Source organism: Lepidochelys kempii, chromosome 8 (assembly GCF_965140265.1).
Source record: "Lepidochelys kempii isolate rLepKem1 chromosome 8, rLepKem1.hap2, whole genome shotgun sequence".
NCBI classification, from domain to species: Eukaryota; Metazoa; Chordata; order Testudines; family Cheloniidae; genus Lepidochelys; species Lepidochelys kempii.
In genome coordinates, this window is record NC_133263.1 from 51,455,569 (window position 1) to 51,475,970 (window position 20,402).

General features: G+C 43.0%; 1 protein-coding gene across 4 annotated transcripts in view; it reads left to right on the top strand.

The window, feature by feature from the left end:
- The first annotated feature begins 2,141 nt into the window (after positions 1 to 2,141).
- Positions 2,142 to 20,402, top strand: part of RASAL2 (RAS protein activator like 2) — a 269,432-nt gene continuing 251,171 nt past the window's right edge. For all 4 annotated transcript variants that reach the window (XM_073356487.1, XM_073356488.1, XM_073356489.1 and 1 more), the window contains exon 1: positions 2,142 to 2,541. In XM_073356487.1, coding sequence (XP_073212588.1) covers positions 2,382 to 2,541 — 160 coding nt within the window. In that variant the 5' untranslated portion in view covers positions 2,142 to 2,381. The remainder of the gene's footprint in view (positions 2,542 to 20,402) is intronic.

Below are 20,402 nucleotides of genomic sequence, written 5' to 3' on the forward strand. Positions count from 1 at the left end.
CTCCCAGCGCTGGTGCCACGACTACACAGCCACCTTGCTAGTGAAGACATACCCTTAGGCCCTGTCTACACTGGCAAGTTTGTGCACAGTAAAGCAACTTTGAGCACTGTAACTCCCGAGGTGTACACACTGCCAAGCCACTTAGTGCGCAGAAACTGCACAGATGCAGCGCTCTGAAAAAACCACCTTGAGGAGAGGCGTACAGTTTTCTGCACCATGGCTACAGTGCTGCAGTGCCAATGTCGACACCGTGGTGATTAAAGCGCTGCGATTGGCCTCCGGGAGGTGTCCCACAATGCCTGTTCTCACCTCTCTGGCCATCGGTTTGAACTCTACTGCCCTACCCTCAGGTGACCAACCCCGTACATTCCTTTGCAAAATTGAAAGTCCCCTTCCCATTTGCTTGGTGATGCGTGCAGTATTCTCAGCGCATCTCTACAGGTGGCCATGCCTGCTCCACGCACCAGGCGATCCCCCGCTTGGAGCAAGGCCAAGCTGCTGGACCCCATCGGTATTTGGGGAGAGGAGGCAGTGCAGTCCCAGCTGCGCTCCAGCCATCGGAATTTTGATACCCACGGACAGATTTCTAGATGCATGATAGAAAAGGGCCACGACTGGGACACACTGCAGTGCAGGGTCAAAGTGAAGGAGCTGTGGAAGCTGGCTATTCCAGACTGCTACCGATCAGTCGCTAACCAGCTCTCATTCTCATGTCCTTGCGCCACAGGGCTGGTGCGAGCTCATCACCAGTCCCATGATTGTGGCTTTCCTCATGCAATAGTTCTGCAGCCACTGCTCATCATCCCACACATGCATGACGATGTGATCCCACCATTCAGTGCTTGTTTCCTGAGCCCAAAAGCAGCTTTCCACAGTGGTCAGCACCTCCATGAATGCCACAAGAAATCTCGTGTCGTAGCTACTACTTGTGGAGAGATCAATGTCGCACTCCTCTTGCCTTTGTAGTTTAAGGAATAACTCCACTGCCACTTGTGATGTGTTGGTCAGTGTGAACAACATTCCTGTCAACAGCTTGGGATCCATTCCTGCAGCCAGGAAGAGGCGGGGCAGGGCGAGCAATACACAAACTGTTGAAAGATGTCGCCAAATGCGTATGGAAGCACAGTGATTGCTGGGATGCGAAGCGATGCATCACTGGGCATTGGGACAGGACCCAGGATGCCCCGTGACCCCTTCCGCCTTCCCACAAGTCTTAGTGGCAAATGAGAAAGAGGTGCTCTGTGGGATAGCTGCTCAGAGTGCACCTCTCCTAAGAGCGCTGCAAGTGTGAACACGCGATTGTGCAGGCAGCTGACAGTGTGAACATGCAACAGAGGTTTTCCTTCGGTGCTCTCTGAGCGGCGCTGTTAACTGATGGCGCTATAACTTTGCCAGTGTAGACGTACCTTTAGTTGTTGTTAGCAGCTATTTAACTGCAATGACTACTTAACATTTTGGATAATGAGCATCATTGTCAAAGACCCCACGTTCTGCCCTAGCTTCTGTGTCTGACCCGCCTCCAGATGTTGTCCCACGCAGAGTGCATTACAGCCATGCCGTCCAGAGATGGCTAATGCCCAGATAACGTAGCATGGACTGTGGATGAAAGGAAAATTTTTGCAGCTGTGAGGCTGGTGCTTGTGCCATTGATTTGTCTGGCTTCAGGGATGCCCCAGGGCATCGTGACCCTTGGAATGAGGGATATGTCGGGGAAACCGGGAGTGAGTAATGACTTGCCAATGGGGAGCCTGCCTCCCTCCCTCTCAGTGCGCTAGGCCAGGGACAGTCCAGCTGAGCTACTGGGTTTCTCAGCACATGGAGCAGGCAGAGGGGGCTGAGATGCAAAACTGGGATTTGGACGGGACCTCCCCATGGTGCGGATGAGGAGGGAGGCGCTGGTTTGGGATTGCCTGACTCTGACAAGCGGGCGCTGAGCTGCTCCCTGTGGTGTAACCCCGGGACCCTGCAGCTGGTGTGTCCCGTCCCCTCACCTTTCCCCTTCTCGGAGCAGCAGCAGCCGCCTAAATGCTGGTGGATGACTCGGAGGGCGATTGCTTTGGGCTGGCGGAGGCTTTGCTCCGGCCGCTGCTTGTCCATGCGGCCGGGCGCTCGGCTCTCCGCTGCTCCTGCCTATCTCCCTGGGATGCCGCCCGCCGCCGCCCGGTCTCTGGGAGAAGCCGAGCCGCCGCCGCCGGAGAGGGAGCGCGAGCCAGCGGCGGCCCCTGCGCGAGCCGTGGCCGGAGGGGAGACGTGGGGCCGGGCCTGGCCGGGAGCGAGCTGGACCAGAGGGATGGACCCGGGCCGGGGCGCCCAGTGAGCGGGGGCACGAGGGCAGCAGCCGGGTCCGGGCCGGAGCGAGCGGGCGGCCCGCCCCCAGCAGCATGGAGCCGCCCCCGGGCGCCCCCGGCGAGCCCGCGCCCTGGGGGCAGGAGCCCTTCGCGGGGCAGGAGCCGGAGGAGCTGGACGGAGCCGCTGCGGGCGTGATGGACCGGATCCTGCTGGAGTCGGTGTGCCAGCAGCAGGGCTGGGCCCGGGTCTACGGTGAGGAGCTCCCGGGTTCACCGGGCAACCCCTCCCCCCGCTGCGCCTAGCGCCGCCGCCGCTCCCCCCGTGCTCACTGGGCAGCTCCCCGCTGCGCCTAGCGCCCCCGTGTTCAGCGGGCAACCCCCCGCCCCCGCTGCGCCTTGCGTCCCCGCTCCCCCCGTGCTCACCGGGCAGCCCCCCGCTGCGCCTAGCGCCCCCGTGTTCAGCGGGCAACCCCCCGCCCCCGCTGCGCCTTGCGTCCCCGCTCCCCCCGTGCTCACCGGGCAGCCCCCCGCTGCGCCTAGCGCCCCCGTGTTCAGCGGGCAACCCCCCGCCCCCGCTGCGCCTTGCGTCCCCGTTCCCCCCGTGCTCACCGGGCAGCCCCCCGCTGCGCCTAGCGCCCCCGTGTTCAGCGGGCAACCCCCCGCCCCCGCTGCGCCTTGCGTCCCCGCTCCCCCCGTGCTCACCGGGCAGCCCCTCGGGCACGCTGTTGCCCATGGGAGCTGTGCCTCCGCGCAAACCTTTGGTTCAATTTCATGGGCTCTGGGCGCACGTACGGGGACGGCGAAGAGGCTGGAAACCAGAGTCGTTGTCGCACGCCCCAGAATTTTGGAAGCTCATGGGGCGGCGGGAGGAGGTCTCCCCTCAGATACTGGGGAGGAGTGGTGTTGCGCTCCTGCTGAAATCACGTTTATGCAGGTGCTTTCTTGCCTGTTACTGTGAAGCTGTAGCTGACATCAAACCAAAGCAATATAAACGATGTCTGAGGGTTGAGAAGCTGCTTGGAGCCTTCTCTGCAGTCAACTCTTTGCAAGTGAATAATGAAAACAGAGTAACTTAGAGACAGAGAGTATGTATGTAAAGCTAAACTCCTGGCGCAGCCTCTGCTCTCTCCCCATCTCCCCCCCCCCGCCCTTAAAAGAGCAGCTCTGTTCAGCTGTGAACTCTGTTGTCAGAAACAGCCCTACAGATTAGGTTTCAGAATGTGCTATTGTTTACAGTCCCCTTTGTCAAGTGGCTGGCGAGGGATTCCATCAGAGATTCGGCAGCAGGTTGAAAAGTGATGAACAGACGAAAATTTCTAGTTTCTGCAGTCATCCTTCTTTTCTGGTGATTGCAACTGTTGAATGTCCCTAGATAAAGAGTTCTGATTAGCAGCAATTTATAATTCCCACCGAGGAAAAAAAATAGGCTTTTAAAACCAGCAGTTTTACAAAGTTGTTGGCAGGAAGCACTAGTTAAAATACCCTGTGATTCCCCCCCCCCCATGCTAAAATGTCAAGATGTTTATGCTTAGCAGTGCACGTTGAAACCCGTTGTACTGTGACTTTAATTTGAACATCCTGTATTTGACTTATAAAGTACCCTAGGATCCAACAAATACAAAGATGTTATCATGCAACAATCTACACGTAAACCTTTTGTGTTGCTAGTAGTCACGTATAGGACACAAGTGTGCACAGTGCTTCATTTGCTCCCCTTGCCAGCAGGGTTTCTGATTACTATTAATGAATTACTAAAGGCTTGGAAGATACTGATATGGTTGGTCCTGTGGCTCCATAGTTACTGCTGTATATTAAACTGACATCTCTATTATTTATAGTAAAGGTTGATGAAAGTCTGGAAAAGGATATTACAATCTTTAGCAAACTGGCTGCTGTACAAGACCCAGTGTTATTTCCTATTCTTTCTCAAACCCTCCCTGGTATGTAACCTCCTAAAATAAACCTGACTTGTATGCCCAGCCTATTCCCGGGTTCTGATTTTGTTTTTAGCAGGAGTATATGCTCTAAGTTGAAACATCATGAAACTCGAGTCTCTTGACCAGTGTCTAAATAGTGGAATAGTGTTTTATTTGTCTTTCTGTAGTCCTGCCTTCCCTTCTATTTGCTCAAAGCATCTCACCATAGTTACTCCTGTTACTTGCCTCTGAGTGAAGATTACTCCAGCCAGGATCTTGCTTTCCCTCTAGGGAAATACTTGACAATCCAAACGTGTCTTGTGCTCTTAATGGTTGCAATATTTGAGTACATAGTTGCTATATTACTTCTACCTAACACAACTCAAAGGGCTTCACAGGTTCTTGATTAAATCCGAACCTCTCTTATCCTCACGGTTTCACTCTAGAGCAGTGCTATTCAAAGTGGTGCCGGTCCGCGAGCCATCGGCTGCCAGTTTGCGTGCACATCGGAAAAAAAAATTGCTGGTCCCCCACATCAGATAGCTTGAGAAGCACTGCTCTAGAGGACACTAATTTTATCCCTCTGAATCCTGACCAGACTTCCCAACTTGTTCATAGTCTACATGGTTAGGAACAAGAGGTCTTTGATGCGAGTGTCATTCTCTGTGTGTCAGCTAGTAGCATGGCTCCTGAAGCAGAAACATGTTATTTCCAGGATGCCTGAGAATACCTAGTGGCTGAGAAACAATTGTCAGCTCTTAGTTTTAGTGGGTACCACCAAAGTTGGTCTTTGACAGGTATCAGTGGGTAAATCAGGCCATGATTCCTATGGAAGATGCATCATATCCAAAAGATCTTCATCCTTCATATTGAAACCGTTAGTAGACAGTGCTGGGAGATTAGATGATTGTTGTCTTGTGTCTTTTATAGTACTACACAAAGTGGTGCTTAACAACATAGTTACACCGATAACTCTTTCCTTTCAGTAGTATCAGTTTCATGTGTTAGTGATTACAGAACATAATGGAGGTTTTTTTTAGAAAGTTAGTGTGAACAGAGTACAGAAGAGAGCAGTTTAGCACTGAGCTGTATACTTGTTTAGAATTTTTCTTAAGGTCAAGTTGTGGAGCAAAATGAGAATGTACTTGTGGGGAGAATGTCTGGCACCAGACAATCTGATTGTTACAGGATATAACCTTGGGTATTAGTGGAAACAGTAATGCAATTTCAAAATTAGCCATGGTGTAAAACGTTAGTTGTTGATAAAGTCACAGTGTACATCCTGTTTTGTGATGTCTGACACACATGTGCAGGCAGAAATAGTCTGATTTGCCTGTGTACCAGTACAACTGGCTCAAAAGCTATGGAAGTTAGTGATGTATTCACACGTGATTGTTCAATAAAAGTGAATTTTGTAACCCAAGGGCTGCAGGGCTTTTTTTAGTTGTTATCAAAACTAAGTAATTACTAGTTCTTGTCTTCAGATGAAGAGATCTGATGGTAGTATTGTCTTCTCTTCCTCCCTGCAGAACTGCATTTTGTTTAGATAGTAAACAAATATTTCGGCCTGCTTACTATTGCTTGTGATCCTTTCACAGACTGATCTGACTAAGTTTGTGGGCAGTAAGTCAAATTGAAGCAATGCCATGTTTGTACACAACTAAATATGGATTTCAAATCTACAAGTGACAAATGTATAACATATTTTAGTTATTTATAGCATTAAAGACTTGCACAGTTGGTTGAAGAAAGACTTGCACAGTGGCATAGCTAAGGGAAAGCCCAGCCTTACTGTCTGTTGTCTAATAAATTAATACTAACTATTTCACTGTGAATAAGTGAGTGGGAAGCATATCTAATGTGAAATGTTAAGTACAGTTTTCTGTCATGGCAAGAAGAGGAGTTACATAATAGCTATTTATTTTCTTAATGCTTTTATGAACACAACAAAGTATGCTTTTGGATTGTTCAAAATGAAAACAACGAGGAGTCCTTGTGGCACCTTAGAGACTAACAAATTTATTTGGGCATAAGCTTGAAGTGGGTTTTAGCCCATGAATGCTTATGCCCAAATAAATTTGTTAGTCTCTAAGGTGCCACAAGGACTCCTTGTTGTTTTTGCTGATACAGACTAACACGGCTACCATTCTGAAACCTTTCAAAATGAAAGTTAATGATCTGAGAAGTGATTCAAACAATTCAAACAATGGAAATAATTATTTAAAAACAAATGAGTTCTCTGCCCTCTTACTGAAATCTGATTATTTTTGTGCATCTCTGTTCGGTAACTACATACTGTTCAGCTTGCATGTATCCACGGAGCTTATTCATGATTGTTAGGGGAACTGGTCCAATTGTGGAGCTGGTAAAATTTCATCTGTAAGCACAGAGAAGAGGATTCAGTCGTAATATACAATAATTATTGGTCTTTGTGTTATGCAAGTGGTATGACAATGATGTGAATGCAGTAGGACTTTACAATGTCTGGGATGTGATTGCAGAGTGACACAGGTCTTGTCTATCCTCGCTGTGATATATCTAAATCATAGTCTAGCTATTTCTGTATTTCCTGAGTTAACTTCAAGAGCTAATCTTTAGCTTCTTTTTTCCACTGTTTTTTGCAGGTTTGACAGTTTATGCTTAAATGAATAGCTGATGACCTCATAAATCCATTAACATATAATGCCTTACTCAAGGACAATGTTAATTCTGAAATCTGATTTCTCTGAGCTTGGTATCTGAATAACGGACAGTAATAGCAAATATGCTATTTGTCAGTATGCTAGTTTTAATTGTTCATGAAACACAAGTTATGTGCATATTGTGGGATGCTGTTTCCTGGAACCAGTTTTGAGACAGAACTGATGTGTACTAGTTGATGTCTTGCTTTAGAGTCATAGCACGTGAGCAGTTTGGGTAAGAGGAAAGATTCTGTCTTTTCTTCACTAAGAGCCATAATATTTCCCTTATACACACACACAAATGTCCCTTTACAAGATATTCTAAAGCACCTACAGATGTTTCAAATCGGCCCCCTTCTAATTCAAAATAAATAAACAAACAAAAACAGACTAAGGCTGAATTCTCTGTACCCTCAATACCAACAGTAAAAATGAGCAATTATGTTGAACAGTATGGCTGGTTGACTGTCCATAGACTGTGTAACAATGAATTATACAGCTAGAATTGCAGCATTTGTATGAAATGTCCTGTGTGGTAGGGGAAGAATCAGATCTTGCCAGATTTATCTTCTGTCTCATCAGGTTGAAAACTTTACAATAATGATTGTCAAATTTTTTTTAAGTTAGTAATTTTAAACTTAATTTTGAAGAGCAAGGGTATTAAAAATGTATGAAACTGGAATTATCAAAGTATTTTGTGTATGTGTGTAGAAAATAAAGCATACAGGTGTCTGCTAATTCTTGTATATTCATCTTTACATGCTGATTGTTTCCTTCTTTGATCTTATCTACATTTAAGAAACATCTTTTCTGTTTTTCAACAATGGTGCAGCTATATTTTTGATAGCAATAGTATAAGCGCTAATGCACAGCATTCTAGGACACTTTCATCATCTCTTCCTCCAATCCTGTGAGCTGTGTACACATCCTTTGTGCATGGTGGAAAAAGAGATTGCTAGGGTGGGGAAGGGAGTATTCGCTACACAGATTGAAGGGTTCCTCATTCCTCTGTGCATACTGATGGCTGAAAAATCCATTACTTATTTTTAAAATGTAAAAGGAAGAATAACCTAAAACCTATGGAAAAGTTCCTCTTCTGATGCACTGACTTTAATTCAAAATGAAAGAGAAAACTAGAATTGTGGTACAAGGCACAAATGGGTTGGGAGGATAAGGCCTCTTTCGGACTGTCATTTATGATGTTTTTGTACAATGCCTAACATCATGGGGTCCAACCTGGTTGTAGGCTTTAAGAGCTACCATAAGATATTAGTTAAAACTAATTTAAGAGAATCAAATGGAAAAGGAAGTAGGAGCTACATTTATTACAGGCAAAAATAGTTAGGTTAGGTCCCTTATGGCCGTCTAAAGAAGAGAGGTTAATTTAAGTGAAGGTTTTAAATAAACGAGCTTGATACAAATTGCAAATGGACAGCTGTACCCAGAGAGGATTTATTGCTGCCCTCCCCTTGCAGTCACAAATCTGATGTTCGATTGATTCAGAGAATTCTCCACTGTGTCCCCTGATTTATTTGGCTATACCCATTTCATGGACAGTTCTGCCTCCACTGGCCAGCTGCAAGTGCGCTCAGGGGAGTGAGAGATGAGGACATTTTGTGCTATTGCAACACCCATTCTAGGTGGACTTTCCATCACTGGGAGCCCTGTTCTTTTCCTGGTGTATTGACAGCCTTGAATCAAGCTGGTGTGTCTCAGGACTGGATCTGGCCTAGTCTTTCTTGCTATTTCTTTCTGCAATAAAGCTAAGTATAGGAGTAATTAACCTTATTATGTTTAAGAAGATGAACCACAGAGAATGTTAGTTACATTAACGTTAATCAATACATGGCGTGATTCAGAGTTTAGCCTGACTTGGAGTCTTGTCTTGTTGTGTTTTTTCCTAGGAATTACATATCATTTCATATATTAAAATGACTCTTAATCTTTGGAGGCCCCAACAATATCTAGGCATGTTGGGATAGATTTAGGATGACTCTTTTTCTAAAACTTTAGCTCCCCGACTCTTGTATTTCAGCCAGACTATTTATCTTTGTCTGAACATTTTCGTGTGCTGCTGTTTCCTATTTTTAAACAATAGAAAAAAATAGAGACGATAAGAGGAACATAACTGTGACCTATTGACTTACTCTGAGATCATGGATTCCTTTCAACTGATATATTTATAGAGCCAATAAAAAGTAGCTGAGATTTCTGTTTTATTCCTGTGTGTGTGTGTAAAATCCTTAAAAAAAACCCTATTTTAAAAGGTCATAGCAAGCATGAAAATCACAATGGGTTTGCCTCCAAGGTGATTTAGTCCCACAGACCATGTTATAACATGCACTAGGGAATGTACTGTGCACCAGCAGGGTCCACATGGGTCACTTAGGGCAGATTCAGATTTACATCCCTCTAGTATGGACTAAACTAAAGCATTGTATAGACAAGCCTATGGTGTGGGTTTTCTATCACTTGTAAGCACGGTAAACACCTAAGATGACTATAACTGAATGGAGTAATAGGAAAATATTTTGCTCCATTTTTTGACAGCACTTTATGTTCAGTTTTTCCATTGTTGATGATCAGTATGTGGTCTTTAAACATGGGAAAATAAAATCTCTTAATTCATTAAAAGTAATTTTAAAAAAAAAATTTTTTTATTTTATTTTTTTAGTTAATTAAAAAAGCAAGTTTGTATTGTCCTTCTAAGTTGAAGTAGCAAGATGATCAATAATATCAGGTAAGCATTGGGAACTGAAGGGAGTCGTTTGTGCTCCAGTAAATAGAAATAAAGAATCTAAACTAGTGAACTTTTATCTTCTGAAGAAAACTTTTACAGCTGGGAATGCTGTATTAAATGCTGTACAGCATTAAAAATTAGGCTCTATTCTTTAAGCTCTGGCCAGCGCTTAGCTAACACATTCATCCTGCAAACTTTGGGAAAACAGCAGATGTGCAGTCTGTCTGATACCGATTTGCATGAGAATACTTGTGCACCTTGACTAGTTTTTGGCTTGATTAAAACTTACAAGCACCTCTTTCTTCACTACAGTAGGATGCATGCATTAATGGCTTGATAGAAAATATATAGTACTTCCTCTGTTTAAGCTGATAAGTAAAAATAGATATCTGTCCAGTGCTACAACATAGATATGCATGGTGCTTTACCGACAAAAGACACAGTCCTTGCCCTGAGGGAGTTTGTAGTCTAGATTGATGACACAGATGACAACAGACAATGGGATTGGAACTAGAGAGAGTATTACGCAGTACAATATTATGAAGTTCTCTTATTCTTTGATTGTATATGTAATATTCTATTTTAAAATTTGCATACAAATAAGTTTTTAAAAGCAAAGATGGGAGTGAAAATGTGTGCTGTGGAGAGATAAAAAGCAGAACTTGATGGAGGTTGCATGGCTCAGGAGTTCATGAGCTGTAGCTCACGAAAGCTTATGCTCAAATAAATTGGTTAGTCTCTAAGGGGCCACTAGTACTCCTTTTCTTTTTGAGTTCTAGGAAGTTATTCGAGGAGAAGGGCCAGCATAGGGGGAAGATAACCGTGTCACATTTTGGAAAAGGGGGTTGTGGAGAGAGATGGGAGAAAATATTTTGATGTGCAGAACACTGAATGAGAGGATGAAAAATTTTTTGAATTTTATGTGAAGGAGGTATACTGGCAGTGAAAGGACTGGTGGGAGAGGAAGACAAATTTGGGACATTATTTTGGGTAGACTGTAGAGGTGCAAGGTAAGTGTCAGGGAGGTTGTAGTAGGCTAGGGGGTAGAAGACCATGGCACAGCCAAGGGTTTTGACAGAGGTGGAGAGGAACAGAGTTTATTTTTTGTTTGGTGTGTTTTTTTTAGGTCTTGTAAAGGAATGAGATGTGATTTAGCAATACATGTGAGGAAATGAGGATTTCAATTCTTCTAGGTAGTTTCTTGGGAAACTAGCATTTTTTTATCACACCCAAACAGTTGGTAATGCTTCATCAAAGTCCATTGTTTTCTTTCTTGATATTTCACCTTAACAAGATTTCAGTGATTAAAATATAAAGACTGGGAATTTGGGAGTATAGTATTGCCAGGTTGTTGTCTTTCCTGTAATGGTTTTGAGTTGTTTTCATAGCTAATAGGTATGATTTTCTGGGACTGGCAAGAATGTTGCCCCATCTTTGGACATTTTGTCATCAGTGATCTTGCCAGTTCTGAGATTTTTCATTTTGTGGAATCCAGTGGAAGGGGGAAGAAAAGAAGCATTCATTAAGCCAGTAAGGCTTTTAGAGCTCTGAAAGGCTCAGAGTTGTTGCTAGATGGCAGCTCTCCAGTCACTGCACTAAAGGGTGTTTTCCCCTACACAAACTTTTCCCTGTGGTGTTAAAGGGTCAGTGCTACTGTATGGACAGCCGAGTGGTTCATTCTATATGAACTTTGAGGGGGGTTGGGTTGAACAAGCTTGAAATCATGGAAATTTATTTTTCGTTTCCTTTCTTGGATTTTGTTTCCTAAAAGAGGAAGTCTCCACGTAACTGTGAGTGAAGTATAATGAATTAACTGTCCATTTCCTCTTAAAGAGGATATATCCTGTGTGTAGCCTTTTGTTACTGGTACTTAGAGGAAATGTGGGTGGAACTGAGCGTGGTTGGGTCTTTCTTGATAATTGCTATTTCTGTATAGCATAGGTAGTTGAGAATTTAATGTATTTGCTTTTTGGCTACCCACATCCATTGAGATGGTTAGGTGGTTTTCGATATAGAGAGCTATTTTTCACACCTATTTATCTTGTAATGTTAGCACAGTAGACTAGTGCACTAGCCCTTTAACCCCCTATAGATGGGGAACTGTTGAACTGCAGTGTTACTCAGAACACTGAATAATAGTGAGATTTTTGATTCTGCATAAAAGTGGAGGGTTGAGCCTAGTATTCAGAGTCTTTTCAAGGTATTGAGCAATTATTTAATTGTTGTTGCAGCTGATGAGCTCTTTATTAATAATGCTGTGTCTGAGAGTAGAGAAAATGTCTAATTTATCTATGGTATTCATCACTCTAGTATCTAAGCACCTCAAAAACATTAATGGATTTATCTTCAAAATGTTGCTGTGAAGTAGAGAAGGATTCTACCCACTGGACAGGTGTAGATATAGCGTAAATAAGGCACAAATAGATCAAGTGACTTGCCGAAGGACACGCAAGAAATTTGCCAATGGAACTTTGATCTCCTGAGACCTAATCCAGTGTTTTGTTTGCCTGTTTTAGATGACATAGTTTCATGTTTGGGACTGCCTTTAAATCTGTTTCTTTCCCTTTGTACTGTCACAGCTCTGGACAATCATCTGAAAAGCGTCTAACACTCCCTAGATTTAAGCCCTGGAAGGGAGATGTTCTCAGCTGGGAATTCAGGTATTTGCATTCCCCAATTTTGAGCCAACAAAGCCCAAGTTTGTTGACCTTTAGGACACAGTGTAAAGCTTATCTACTCAGAGTGATAATGGACTGATTTGAGGTGATGATAAAGGAGCTCAGTTCAGCTGACATTGATCAACGTTTGCTTACATTTGTATGACCGGTCAGACACTTAATGGGGGTGCATTTTATACATTCCTAAATAAATGGACAATTTTTCTTTGATACATTTGTTGATAATATTGTCTACCAAGACTGGAATTTAAAACCCTAAGGCAAAGATGATACTGGCAAAATCACTTGACATACATGCCTGACATCTTTTTACAGACATTTTAGATCCTGTGCCAGTGGGTAATGCTTTCAGATTCAGTGGTGTTTGCCAGGAGGCTTGACTGACAGCAGTTTTCCACAGTAGTTGGGAATTTTGTCTGATCTTGTTTAGGAATATAGCACGGAACAAGAGTAATGCAAATGAAGTAAGATGAAATGGAAGGCTTACTGAGTGGCATGTTCTCTGTGAACTGACTGCAGCTGAGACTGCTTCAAAATAGCCAGATTTGTTACGTTTCCTAGATTGGTTGAGAGGGCTGTGAAAAACTTATTCCATACAACAGATGCACAGCAAACATACAGTATTGATTCCCAATGGAATATCACTGCATTTTTTTTATTGGTTGTTCGTTTAAGGCTTTTCTAGCACCATTTACGTCATTACAGATATGTATCTAGCAATAGCAAATACACCATACTGTGTCTCCATTTTAATGTTTGTTTACAAATCAACAGATACTTCATAGCTTCTTTTGACAATTGGAAATGAGAAGACAGGGATAGTATTATGCTACCCAGCTATTATCAGAAGTAGATAGTAATGACATATGGACATGAAAAGGATCTGTCCCACTGCAGCATGTTGTGAGCACTTGCATACCTCATCATGCCAATGAAGTATGATGATGGTGATTGTTTACTTGGTAAAAAGAAAAGGAGTACTTGTGGCACCTTAGAGACTAACCAATTTATTTGAGCATAAGCTTATCTCAAATAAATGTGTTAGTCTCTAAGGTGCCACAAGTACTCCTTTTCTTTTTGCGAATACAGACTAACACGGCTGTTACTCTGAAACCTGTTTACTTGGTAGTATTTCCATGAATTCCATTGAGTCCTTCCTTCCACCACGAGCCAAGACCTAGTGGATTCAGGTGTAAAGTAGCCTTTCCTCTCTGAGGATAATGGATTTAAATCCAGTTTAAGTTGGCAGCAGAAGAATTTTTCGACCTTACCCAAGTGGATATTTGTCTGCAACAAAAGGTTGTGTTTCAGTCTTCCAAAGTTGACAGCCTTTCCACTTGGAGCGGTCTAGCACTGCAGTAAATGGCATTGCAAGTAAAGATCATGTGTACTGGCAGAGTTGTGTGCAGGAAGGGTGTACAGAGCTTTTCTATACTGTGCCTTGTTCCATAAATTGCTAGTATTTTCTCATTTTTCTGTCCAAATATAGTTACTCAAATTAAGAAAGAGATCCCGCAGACACCATCTTTTCCAGCACAGACGGGCCTTAGGAAGTGCGGCATGATCTTTCTTAGGAATTCTAATCTGTAGTCAGTTGGTGTAAATGTCCACTAGAGACTAGGAGGAGACCATCCAACTCATTTTCCTTTTGATTGGGATATGAACCAATTCTCTAAAGGTGAAATCAGCCTACTGTGATACTTAACCTCACTGAAAGATTATTTAATTTAATTGTGTTCCTGTTATGCACTGGTCAGTGCTGTGAACTCTGCCATGGTCCTGGACATTAAAAAAGCATAAGAAAATGACTTTATAGTGATCCTCTAGGTGTAGAAAACAGAAACTGGATTCTTACATACTCAGGTTGGCAACAGTTTGCAGCAGAGGCTGAAGCTTCATTAGCTACTGCTTCACCTTAGCCATAAGAGATTTCAGCTGCCATATTCAGTCAGCCAGATATCTTATAAACACAAAATCGATTTATAAATCCATCTTATCCACTTTGGGGCCTGCTAAGTGCAGTTTGGGAAGAATCTTATATATTTTTGAAAGAGACTGGTATTCAGTAAAATTTCATCAATAGCTTTTTTTAATGACTAGTATCAAATGGGTTATGAATACATACTAAAAAAAAGTGCAGTGTTTCAAGCTGGGTACAATAACAATCTGTAAAGGAAAACGTAGAGTACATCACTTACTACTCACTCGTATTCGTCCCTGAAATGTCCTACCAAACAAAATGTTGTTAACTGTACTTTTGACATCTATTTATGATAACTGTTTGAGTCCACAGCTGACACAGCATCCCTTTTTTCTTTCCAGATGTTTATTGATGCGGCTTCTTCATGATCTGCTTGATGTTCACCTCTTTAGGATCAGTTTCTGCTGTATTTCAAAATGGATATGTTCCTTTCATAGAAAGAAATCTTGTCTGACTAGTAGATTTCCATTTTAACCAATGTGTTTTTAATTTAGGTAGATGCAAACTTGGACATGAGTTCTATGTAGCCTTTCTCTTACTCCCAGGATAGAAGGTGTTTTTTTAGGGTAACTTCTTTTCTTCCTGATCTCCATCGCTGATCATTGTGAATTTAGGGGGAAGTGGAGTGAATGGGATGTGTTGGTTTCTTCAAAGCTGTTGTTGTTGTTACTGTGAATCAGTTAGCCTTGTACTCTAAGGAAGTTGACTCATTTCTTATTTTCTCCGGAGACAAGCTGTGTCACCTGTCTGTTGCTGCAGCCACCTGCACAGCCTAAAGAAGGGTCCTCCTAAGGCCGCTCCAGTTTGGGGTTGCTATTACTCTGACCCTGGGCTGTACTTTTTCCTCCTCCCCACTCCCCTTTTCTGTAGTTTCTTCCAGTGGTGACTTGGTTCAAGGCTCTGAGCCATATCTTTTGTGAGCTTATGGGGCTTTTGCTTTGAATCTGGGGCACCAGGCATGTGATTATTTGTCTAGGACGCTTGGAGAAATCAGTGTAGGTGGTACAGCTGTGCAGTGTTCAACAGCTACACAGCTTTTAGTTAAGCCTCATGGAGGAATTAATATCTCAAGGTATTGGATAACCTTGGAAAATAGTAGCTCACTCCTGTAATTTCACAAAGTAGATGTAGTTGAACACAGTACTTAATGTAGTCATCCATCTTCAAGTAAACTTTATTTTACTTTGCTTTCTCTTTCTATTTACTTCTGCATTGTGTTTTAGGAAACGCCATAATATTCTGGTTTCATGTTTTAATAAGAACAGCCATACTGGATCAGACCAAAGGTCCATCTAGCTCTTTATCCAGTCTTCTGACAGTGGCCAATGTCAGTTGCCCCAGAGGGAATGAACAGAACAGGTAATCATCAAGTGTTGCCCATTCCCAGCTTCTGGCAATAGAGCAAGACAATAGAGTAGACCAGCTAAGCCCCTGATTGACATTTGTCCAATGTCATAAAATGAAAACACAATTCAGCATAACTGGTAATCTCTGCTCAGGAGAGGGCTAAGACTAGAGCACTGTACGTGTTGTAGAGCTGTGTATGAAACATGACATAGGTCTTGATCCAGCTCCCAGTGACTTCAGCATATGTTGGATCCTATTGCTGCATTTATTGGTAGTGAGGGTTTGAAAACCCTGTTGCTCAGTGCATGGGAGAGGTATTCAGCAGTATTGGGAGCAACAAAGCCTGAGTGCATAGAGGGAAGAGTGTTTTTTGCAGTTCTTGGCTATAACAATTAGGTGCCACTCCTTCCCTTCACCACTCAGTTTCACTGTTCCCCTGAGCAGGAATGTATACAACAGCATGATGGGATGGAGGTGGGACTCCAGTGAACTGGCAAAGTGACATGCAGGAGGCTGGGCTCTGACCAGCCAGGAGCTGAGCATTAGAGGGACCTGCTTTGGAAGCCAGACCCCACAGCATTTGAAGTGACTAGCAGGGAACCCTGGGGCCTCAAGACCACAGCTGAAGGGGACCAGAACTTTTGAGGATGTGAGGACTAGATCTGCTTGGGAAATCTGTGACCAGCAGGATTGAGACCTAAAGACTGGGCATCTATCGGAGATGGCTGGGAAAAGGACCCCTTCTGCTGTTCCTCCATTTCCCTCCATTCTTGGGAAGGGGCAGAATTGGGGATGTGAAAAGGACACAGGGGCGCAGATATATTTTTCTCCCCCTGCCACCAATGCTAGTAAATTTAGTCCTTAGGCTAGTTAAGGAGTTCTCAAACTGGGGGTCAGGACCCATCAGGGGGTCACAGGGTTATTACATGGAGGGTTGTGAGCTGCCAGCCTCCACCCCAAGCCCCACTTTGCCTCCATCATTTATAATGGTGTTAAATATACAAAAAAGTGTTTTTTAATTTATAAGTGGGGGTTGCACTGAGGGGCTTGCTATGTGAAAGGGGTCACCAGTACAAAAGTTTGAGATCCAATGGGCTAGTTGATGTCAGATGACTTTATTCCAAGCTCTGATTTGCACTGGCTTTTCACTTAGTCATCAAAAGAGACTTTCTAGCGACCTACCCCTCTTCAATCCTTCCCCCAAACCAAGATTGTATTCTGCTCTTTCAAAACCTAATACAATTTGTAATCCGTTTTAAAGAGACGAAGAACAAAATACAAGGGTTGAATTATTTTGCTGCATGTTGGGCTGGCAGAAGGGAGGTGAGTGTAAAACACCCCCGCCACCCTTGCCAGAGCCCATGAGCAGTTCTACTGACTGAGTTGTCAAGGGGGATCACTAGTGACTGCCTTCTCCACTAGGACTCAGTGTGCTGCTTCTGTAGCATGGTAGTGGCACTGCTAGCCTGACAGCAAAGAATTCAGCAGGAGACCTGAACTCTGGTTTCCACTTGGGCTCCAAATTCTATCAAATTGTGTAACAGCTAGGCTGCTGGACAGGCCAGATATTTCTCTCTGACACTTGCCTGCAGAGTGTTGGGTGAAGGGGGGATGCTGTTTATGTTGAAGGCAGATATTGCCAAGTTAAAGGCTGCTGCTAAAATGGGCACGGAATATGAGCACTTTCAGTAGTAGCTTTGTGGACTTTGATGTAGTTTAATATCATAGAAGGTACATGTCCCAGCCTGAGGAAAACAGTAATATTTTTATATTCTTCTCTACAGTATCTACCCCCCTCTGCCCAAACCCTTTCTCCCATCCCCCTTTCTTACTTGGAAACTGTACAGAAGCTGTAATGAAGAGCTGGCACACAATTCCAAAGCTCTGAATAATCATGTTCCCCTTAATGTTATGACTAGCCATTGTGGGCACTATTCCATCTGTTATCCTCTCTCCCCCCCGCCCCTTTTCAAATCTGAACTCAAACCCTAATGCTGTCAGTTTAGAATTTATTTAAAGAGGAATTGACTGGCTTTCTTTGCTCAGTTGTCCCTTAACAACAGAGGCCCAAAAAACTAGTTTATTTTTCTTTTTGAAAAGTACAAATACAATCTAAGCCAAAAGTAACTTATTGAGATTTCCACAAAGGAACTCTCTTCTGCTTGGCTCATAATTGTTTAGATACAAAATTAAAGATTTAAAGACCCATGAACAATTATTTATGTCAGGGAAGACGTTCCAAATGAACCAAAACAGATTTTTTAATAATGCATCGTTTCCAAAAAGTTCTGCACCTGCCACCACTCTAAATTTTGAACTGTTCTCCTCCAAGTTTAGAGACCAGATGTTATCTAGGAGGCACCACCACTTTGGAAATAGGTAGGAAAATAAGTTTATGGGGCAAATTAATTTGCATGTGATTTTAAAATGTAGTTTGCTTCTGCAGATGGTATTTGAATCCAATTACTTGGAATGTAAACCAGCACATGCTAGGGCAGCCCCTTAACTTGTGGGCTGACCACTCTCTTGTCTTCCAGCTGTTTTCCAAGTAATTTATTTAAATTTACCACCTGGCTTCTTTGCCTCACCCTTTAGATTTGTTCTTAATACTCACAGTAAAGCGTGGGTGGCAAGGCAGGAGGTGAACAGCTGCGCTTAGCAGCTCCAATAAACGACTTTATGAGACTTGTGCCCACATTGCACAAATACCATAGGCCTATAGTCAGAAACGACTGTAGAATGGGACAGAACCTGGCCATTCCCATTCCCCCTCCTTGCAGCGGGGAAAGCAGGCTCTGACTCAGTGCTTGGGATAAAGTAGGATAAAGTGAATTGTGTGTGTATTGTATGATGGCTTTCAGGCTTTTAAGCCCTTTGTCTGAGGCCAAAAATCTTTGTGCTTTTCAGCGTCTTGTAAAAAGACAGTATTATGGGATAGAAGGGGGGGTGCATTTTCAAGTAGTTCAGGAATAAGTGTGAACTTCCTTAGAATTGTAACAATCTGAAACATGCTGTCAACTCTTAGGTACCTGGTGAAAGGGAATGTGATTATTGAGGAACGTTAGAGGAACAATATAGCTATTTATCTAGGACCTAACAAAATCAGTGTTTACTCCATTTCTCACTGTCTCCCCAGCTCTGCAGTCTTCCTCACTGTAAATAAGTGGACATGTCCCTAAAGGCTGGTGTACAAAGAATTAAATATTTCCCTCAGTTGCATTGAAAATATCGGGAAAATTATATGTTTGCCAAAAAAGAAGACAGTCATCAGAGAGATTTTACTGCCAAGCTATAGGGATATTTTAACAGTGTGAAAAATGAAAATTAATATTGAAACCTTCCTTGTTTTCAGTTGTTTGAAAAGAAATTACTGTATTTTGAGGTAATTAACTTTTCTGTAGGTGGAGAGCCTATAGGATCCCTTGTTGTTTCATTTACTTCTCCCTGCCCTTTTAGACGTCTAATTATGATAATAGTCTTTGTCCTGTGAGGACTGTGCATAGCTTCCCTTGTGCCTATCGGTGCAGTTCTGACCATCAAGCGGAGCAGGACTTTAAAATACTTAGCTAGAGGATTAAACCTATGAGTCAAAAATAGGTATGTGAGATTTTGGGGGTGTACCAAGTGACTGTTGGTGATGCCATGATGAGAAGCCGAATCAACCCACCAGAGTTACTGAGGAGGAGGAGGAGGGTACAGATATTCTTACAGGGGTGCTGCCTCTTTGGGACTCCATTTTCCAAATCTCCTTCTAGTATCTAGGTCTCTTCCCATTTCACTTTTTCCTGGCTATTTGAACAGGGAGTTGTGGAAGTGCTCTGCAGGTCGTTCGTGAGCCACATTTTGAGAATCTCTGAACTAGACCAGAGGGGAATCTCTTTTAAACACTGCAGAAGAGCTCCTGTTCCTTCTCCATATATCTTAGCTGCTTTCAGACTCCTATCTGTCGTTAATGATATTCCAAATTACTCTTCCTCTAGAATACACCCTTCATGGACTTCCAAGGGCAGCCTTCATTGTTTTTCTGGGAGCGAGGGCAAGGCTGTCTTAAAACATTAGCAGATTAAAATCACTTTAATTAACCTTTTCCTCACAAAAAACAAAAGTAAAGAGACTGTGATTAGTGTTAGCTGTCTCTTGTGAACATTATAGCTTATCTGCAATCTTTGTGTGTTTCACTGGAGCACCTCCAGCTGTAATTATATGGGCATTGTTAAGCATTGGATGTGGTCACCTATTTTTTTTAATGCATTTACACGATCTGTGCAACTCTTTGTCAAGAGGAGTTGTTCAAAATCTTTAAAACTCCTTTTTCCTTAATAAACATCATTCCGGTATTCATGAGCAGCCCTACAGTGACCAACTGGCAAGGACATGTAATGGAGAAAAGAAATGCTATAAGGAAACTGTCATTAGTTTCATACTTCCAAAGGGGTATGATATGTGTCCCTTTGGTTAGGAAGGGAGAAAAAGATCATTTTTGAAATATATTCTGAACACAATGTGCTTTTAACTGCAACCTTGTAAGTGAGGGTTCAAAATATGAGCTTAGTTCTGTGTATTGTAGTCCAGGTTTACTGTTAAAACGGGTAGGTGTTATCAGGAAAGCAGGGCAAGAGAACAGCATTCTTAAAAATCTGAACTGTTTCTAATTCTCAATTTGTTCTATTGTGCTTTCCTTCACTTAGCCGTTCATAGGCATTTTGAAGGGAGAGATTGAAATATCCCACTGGGGGCTTTGATAAATCCACCTGCTGATGGCATGAGACAA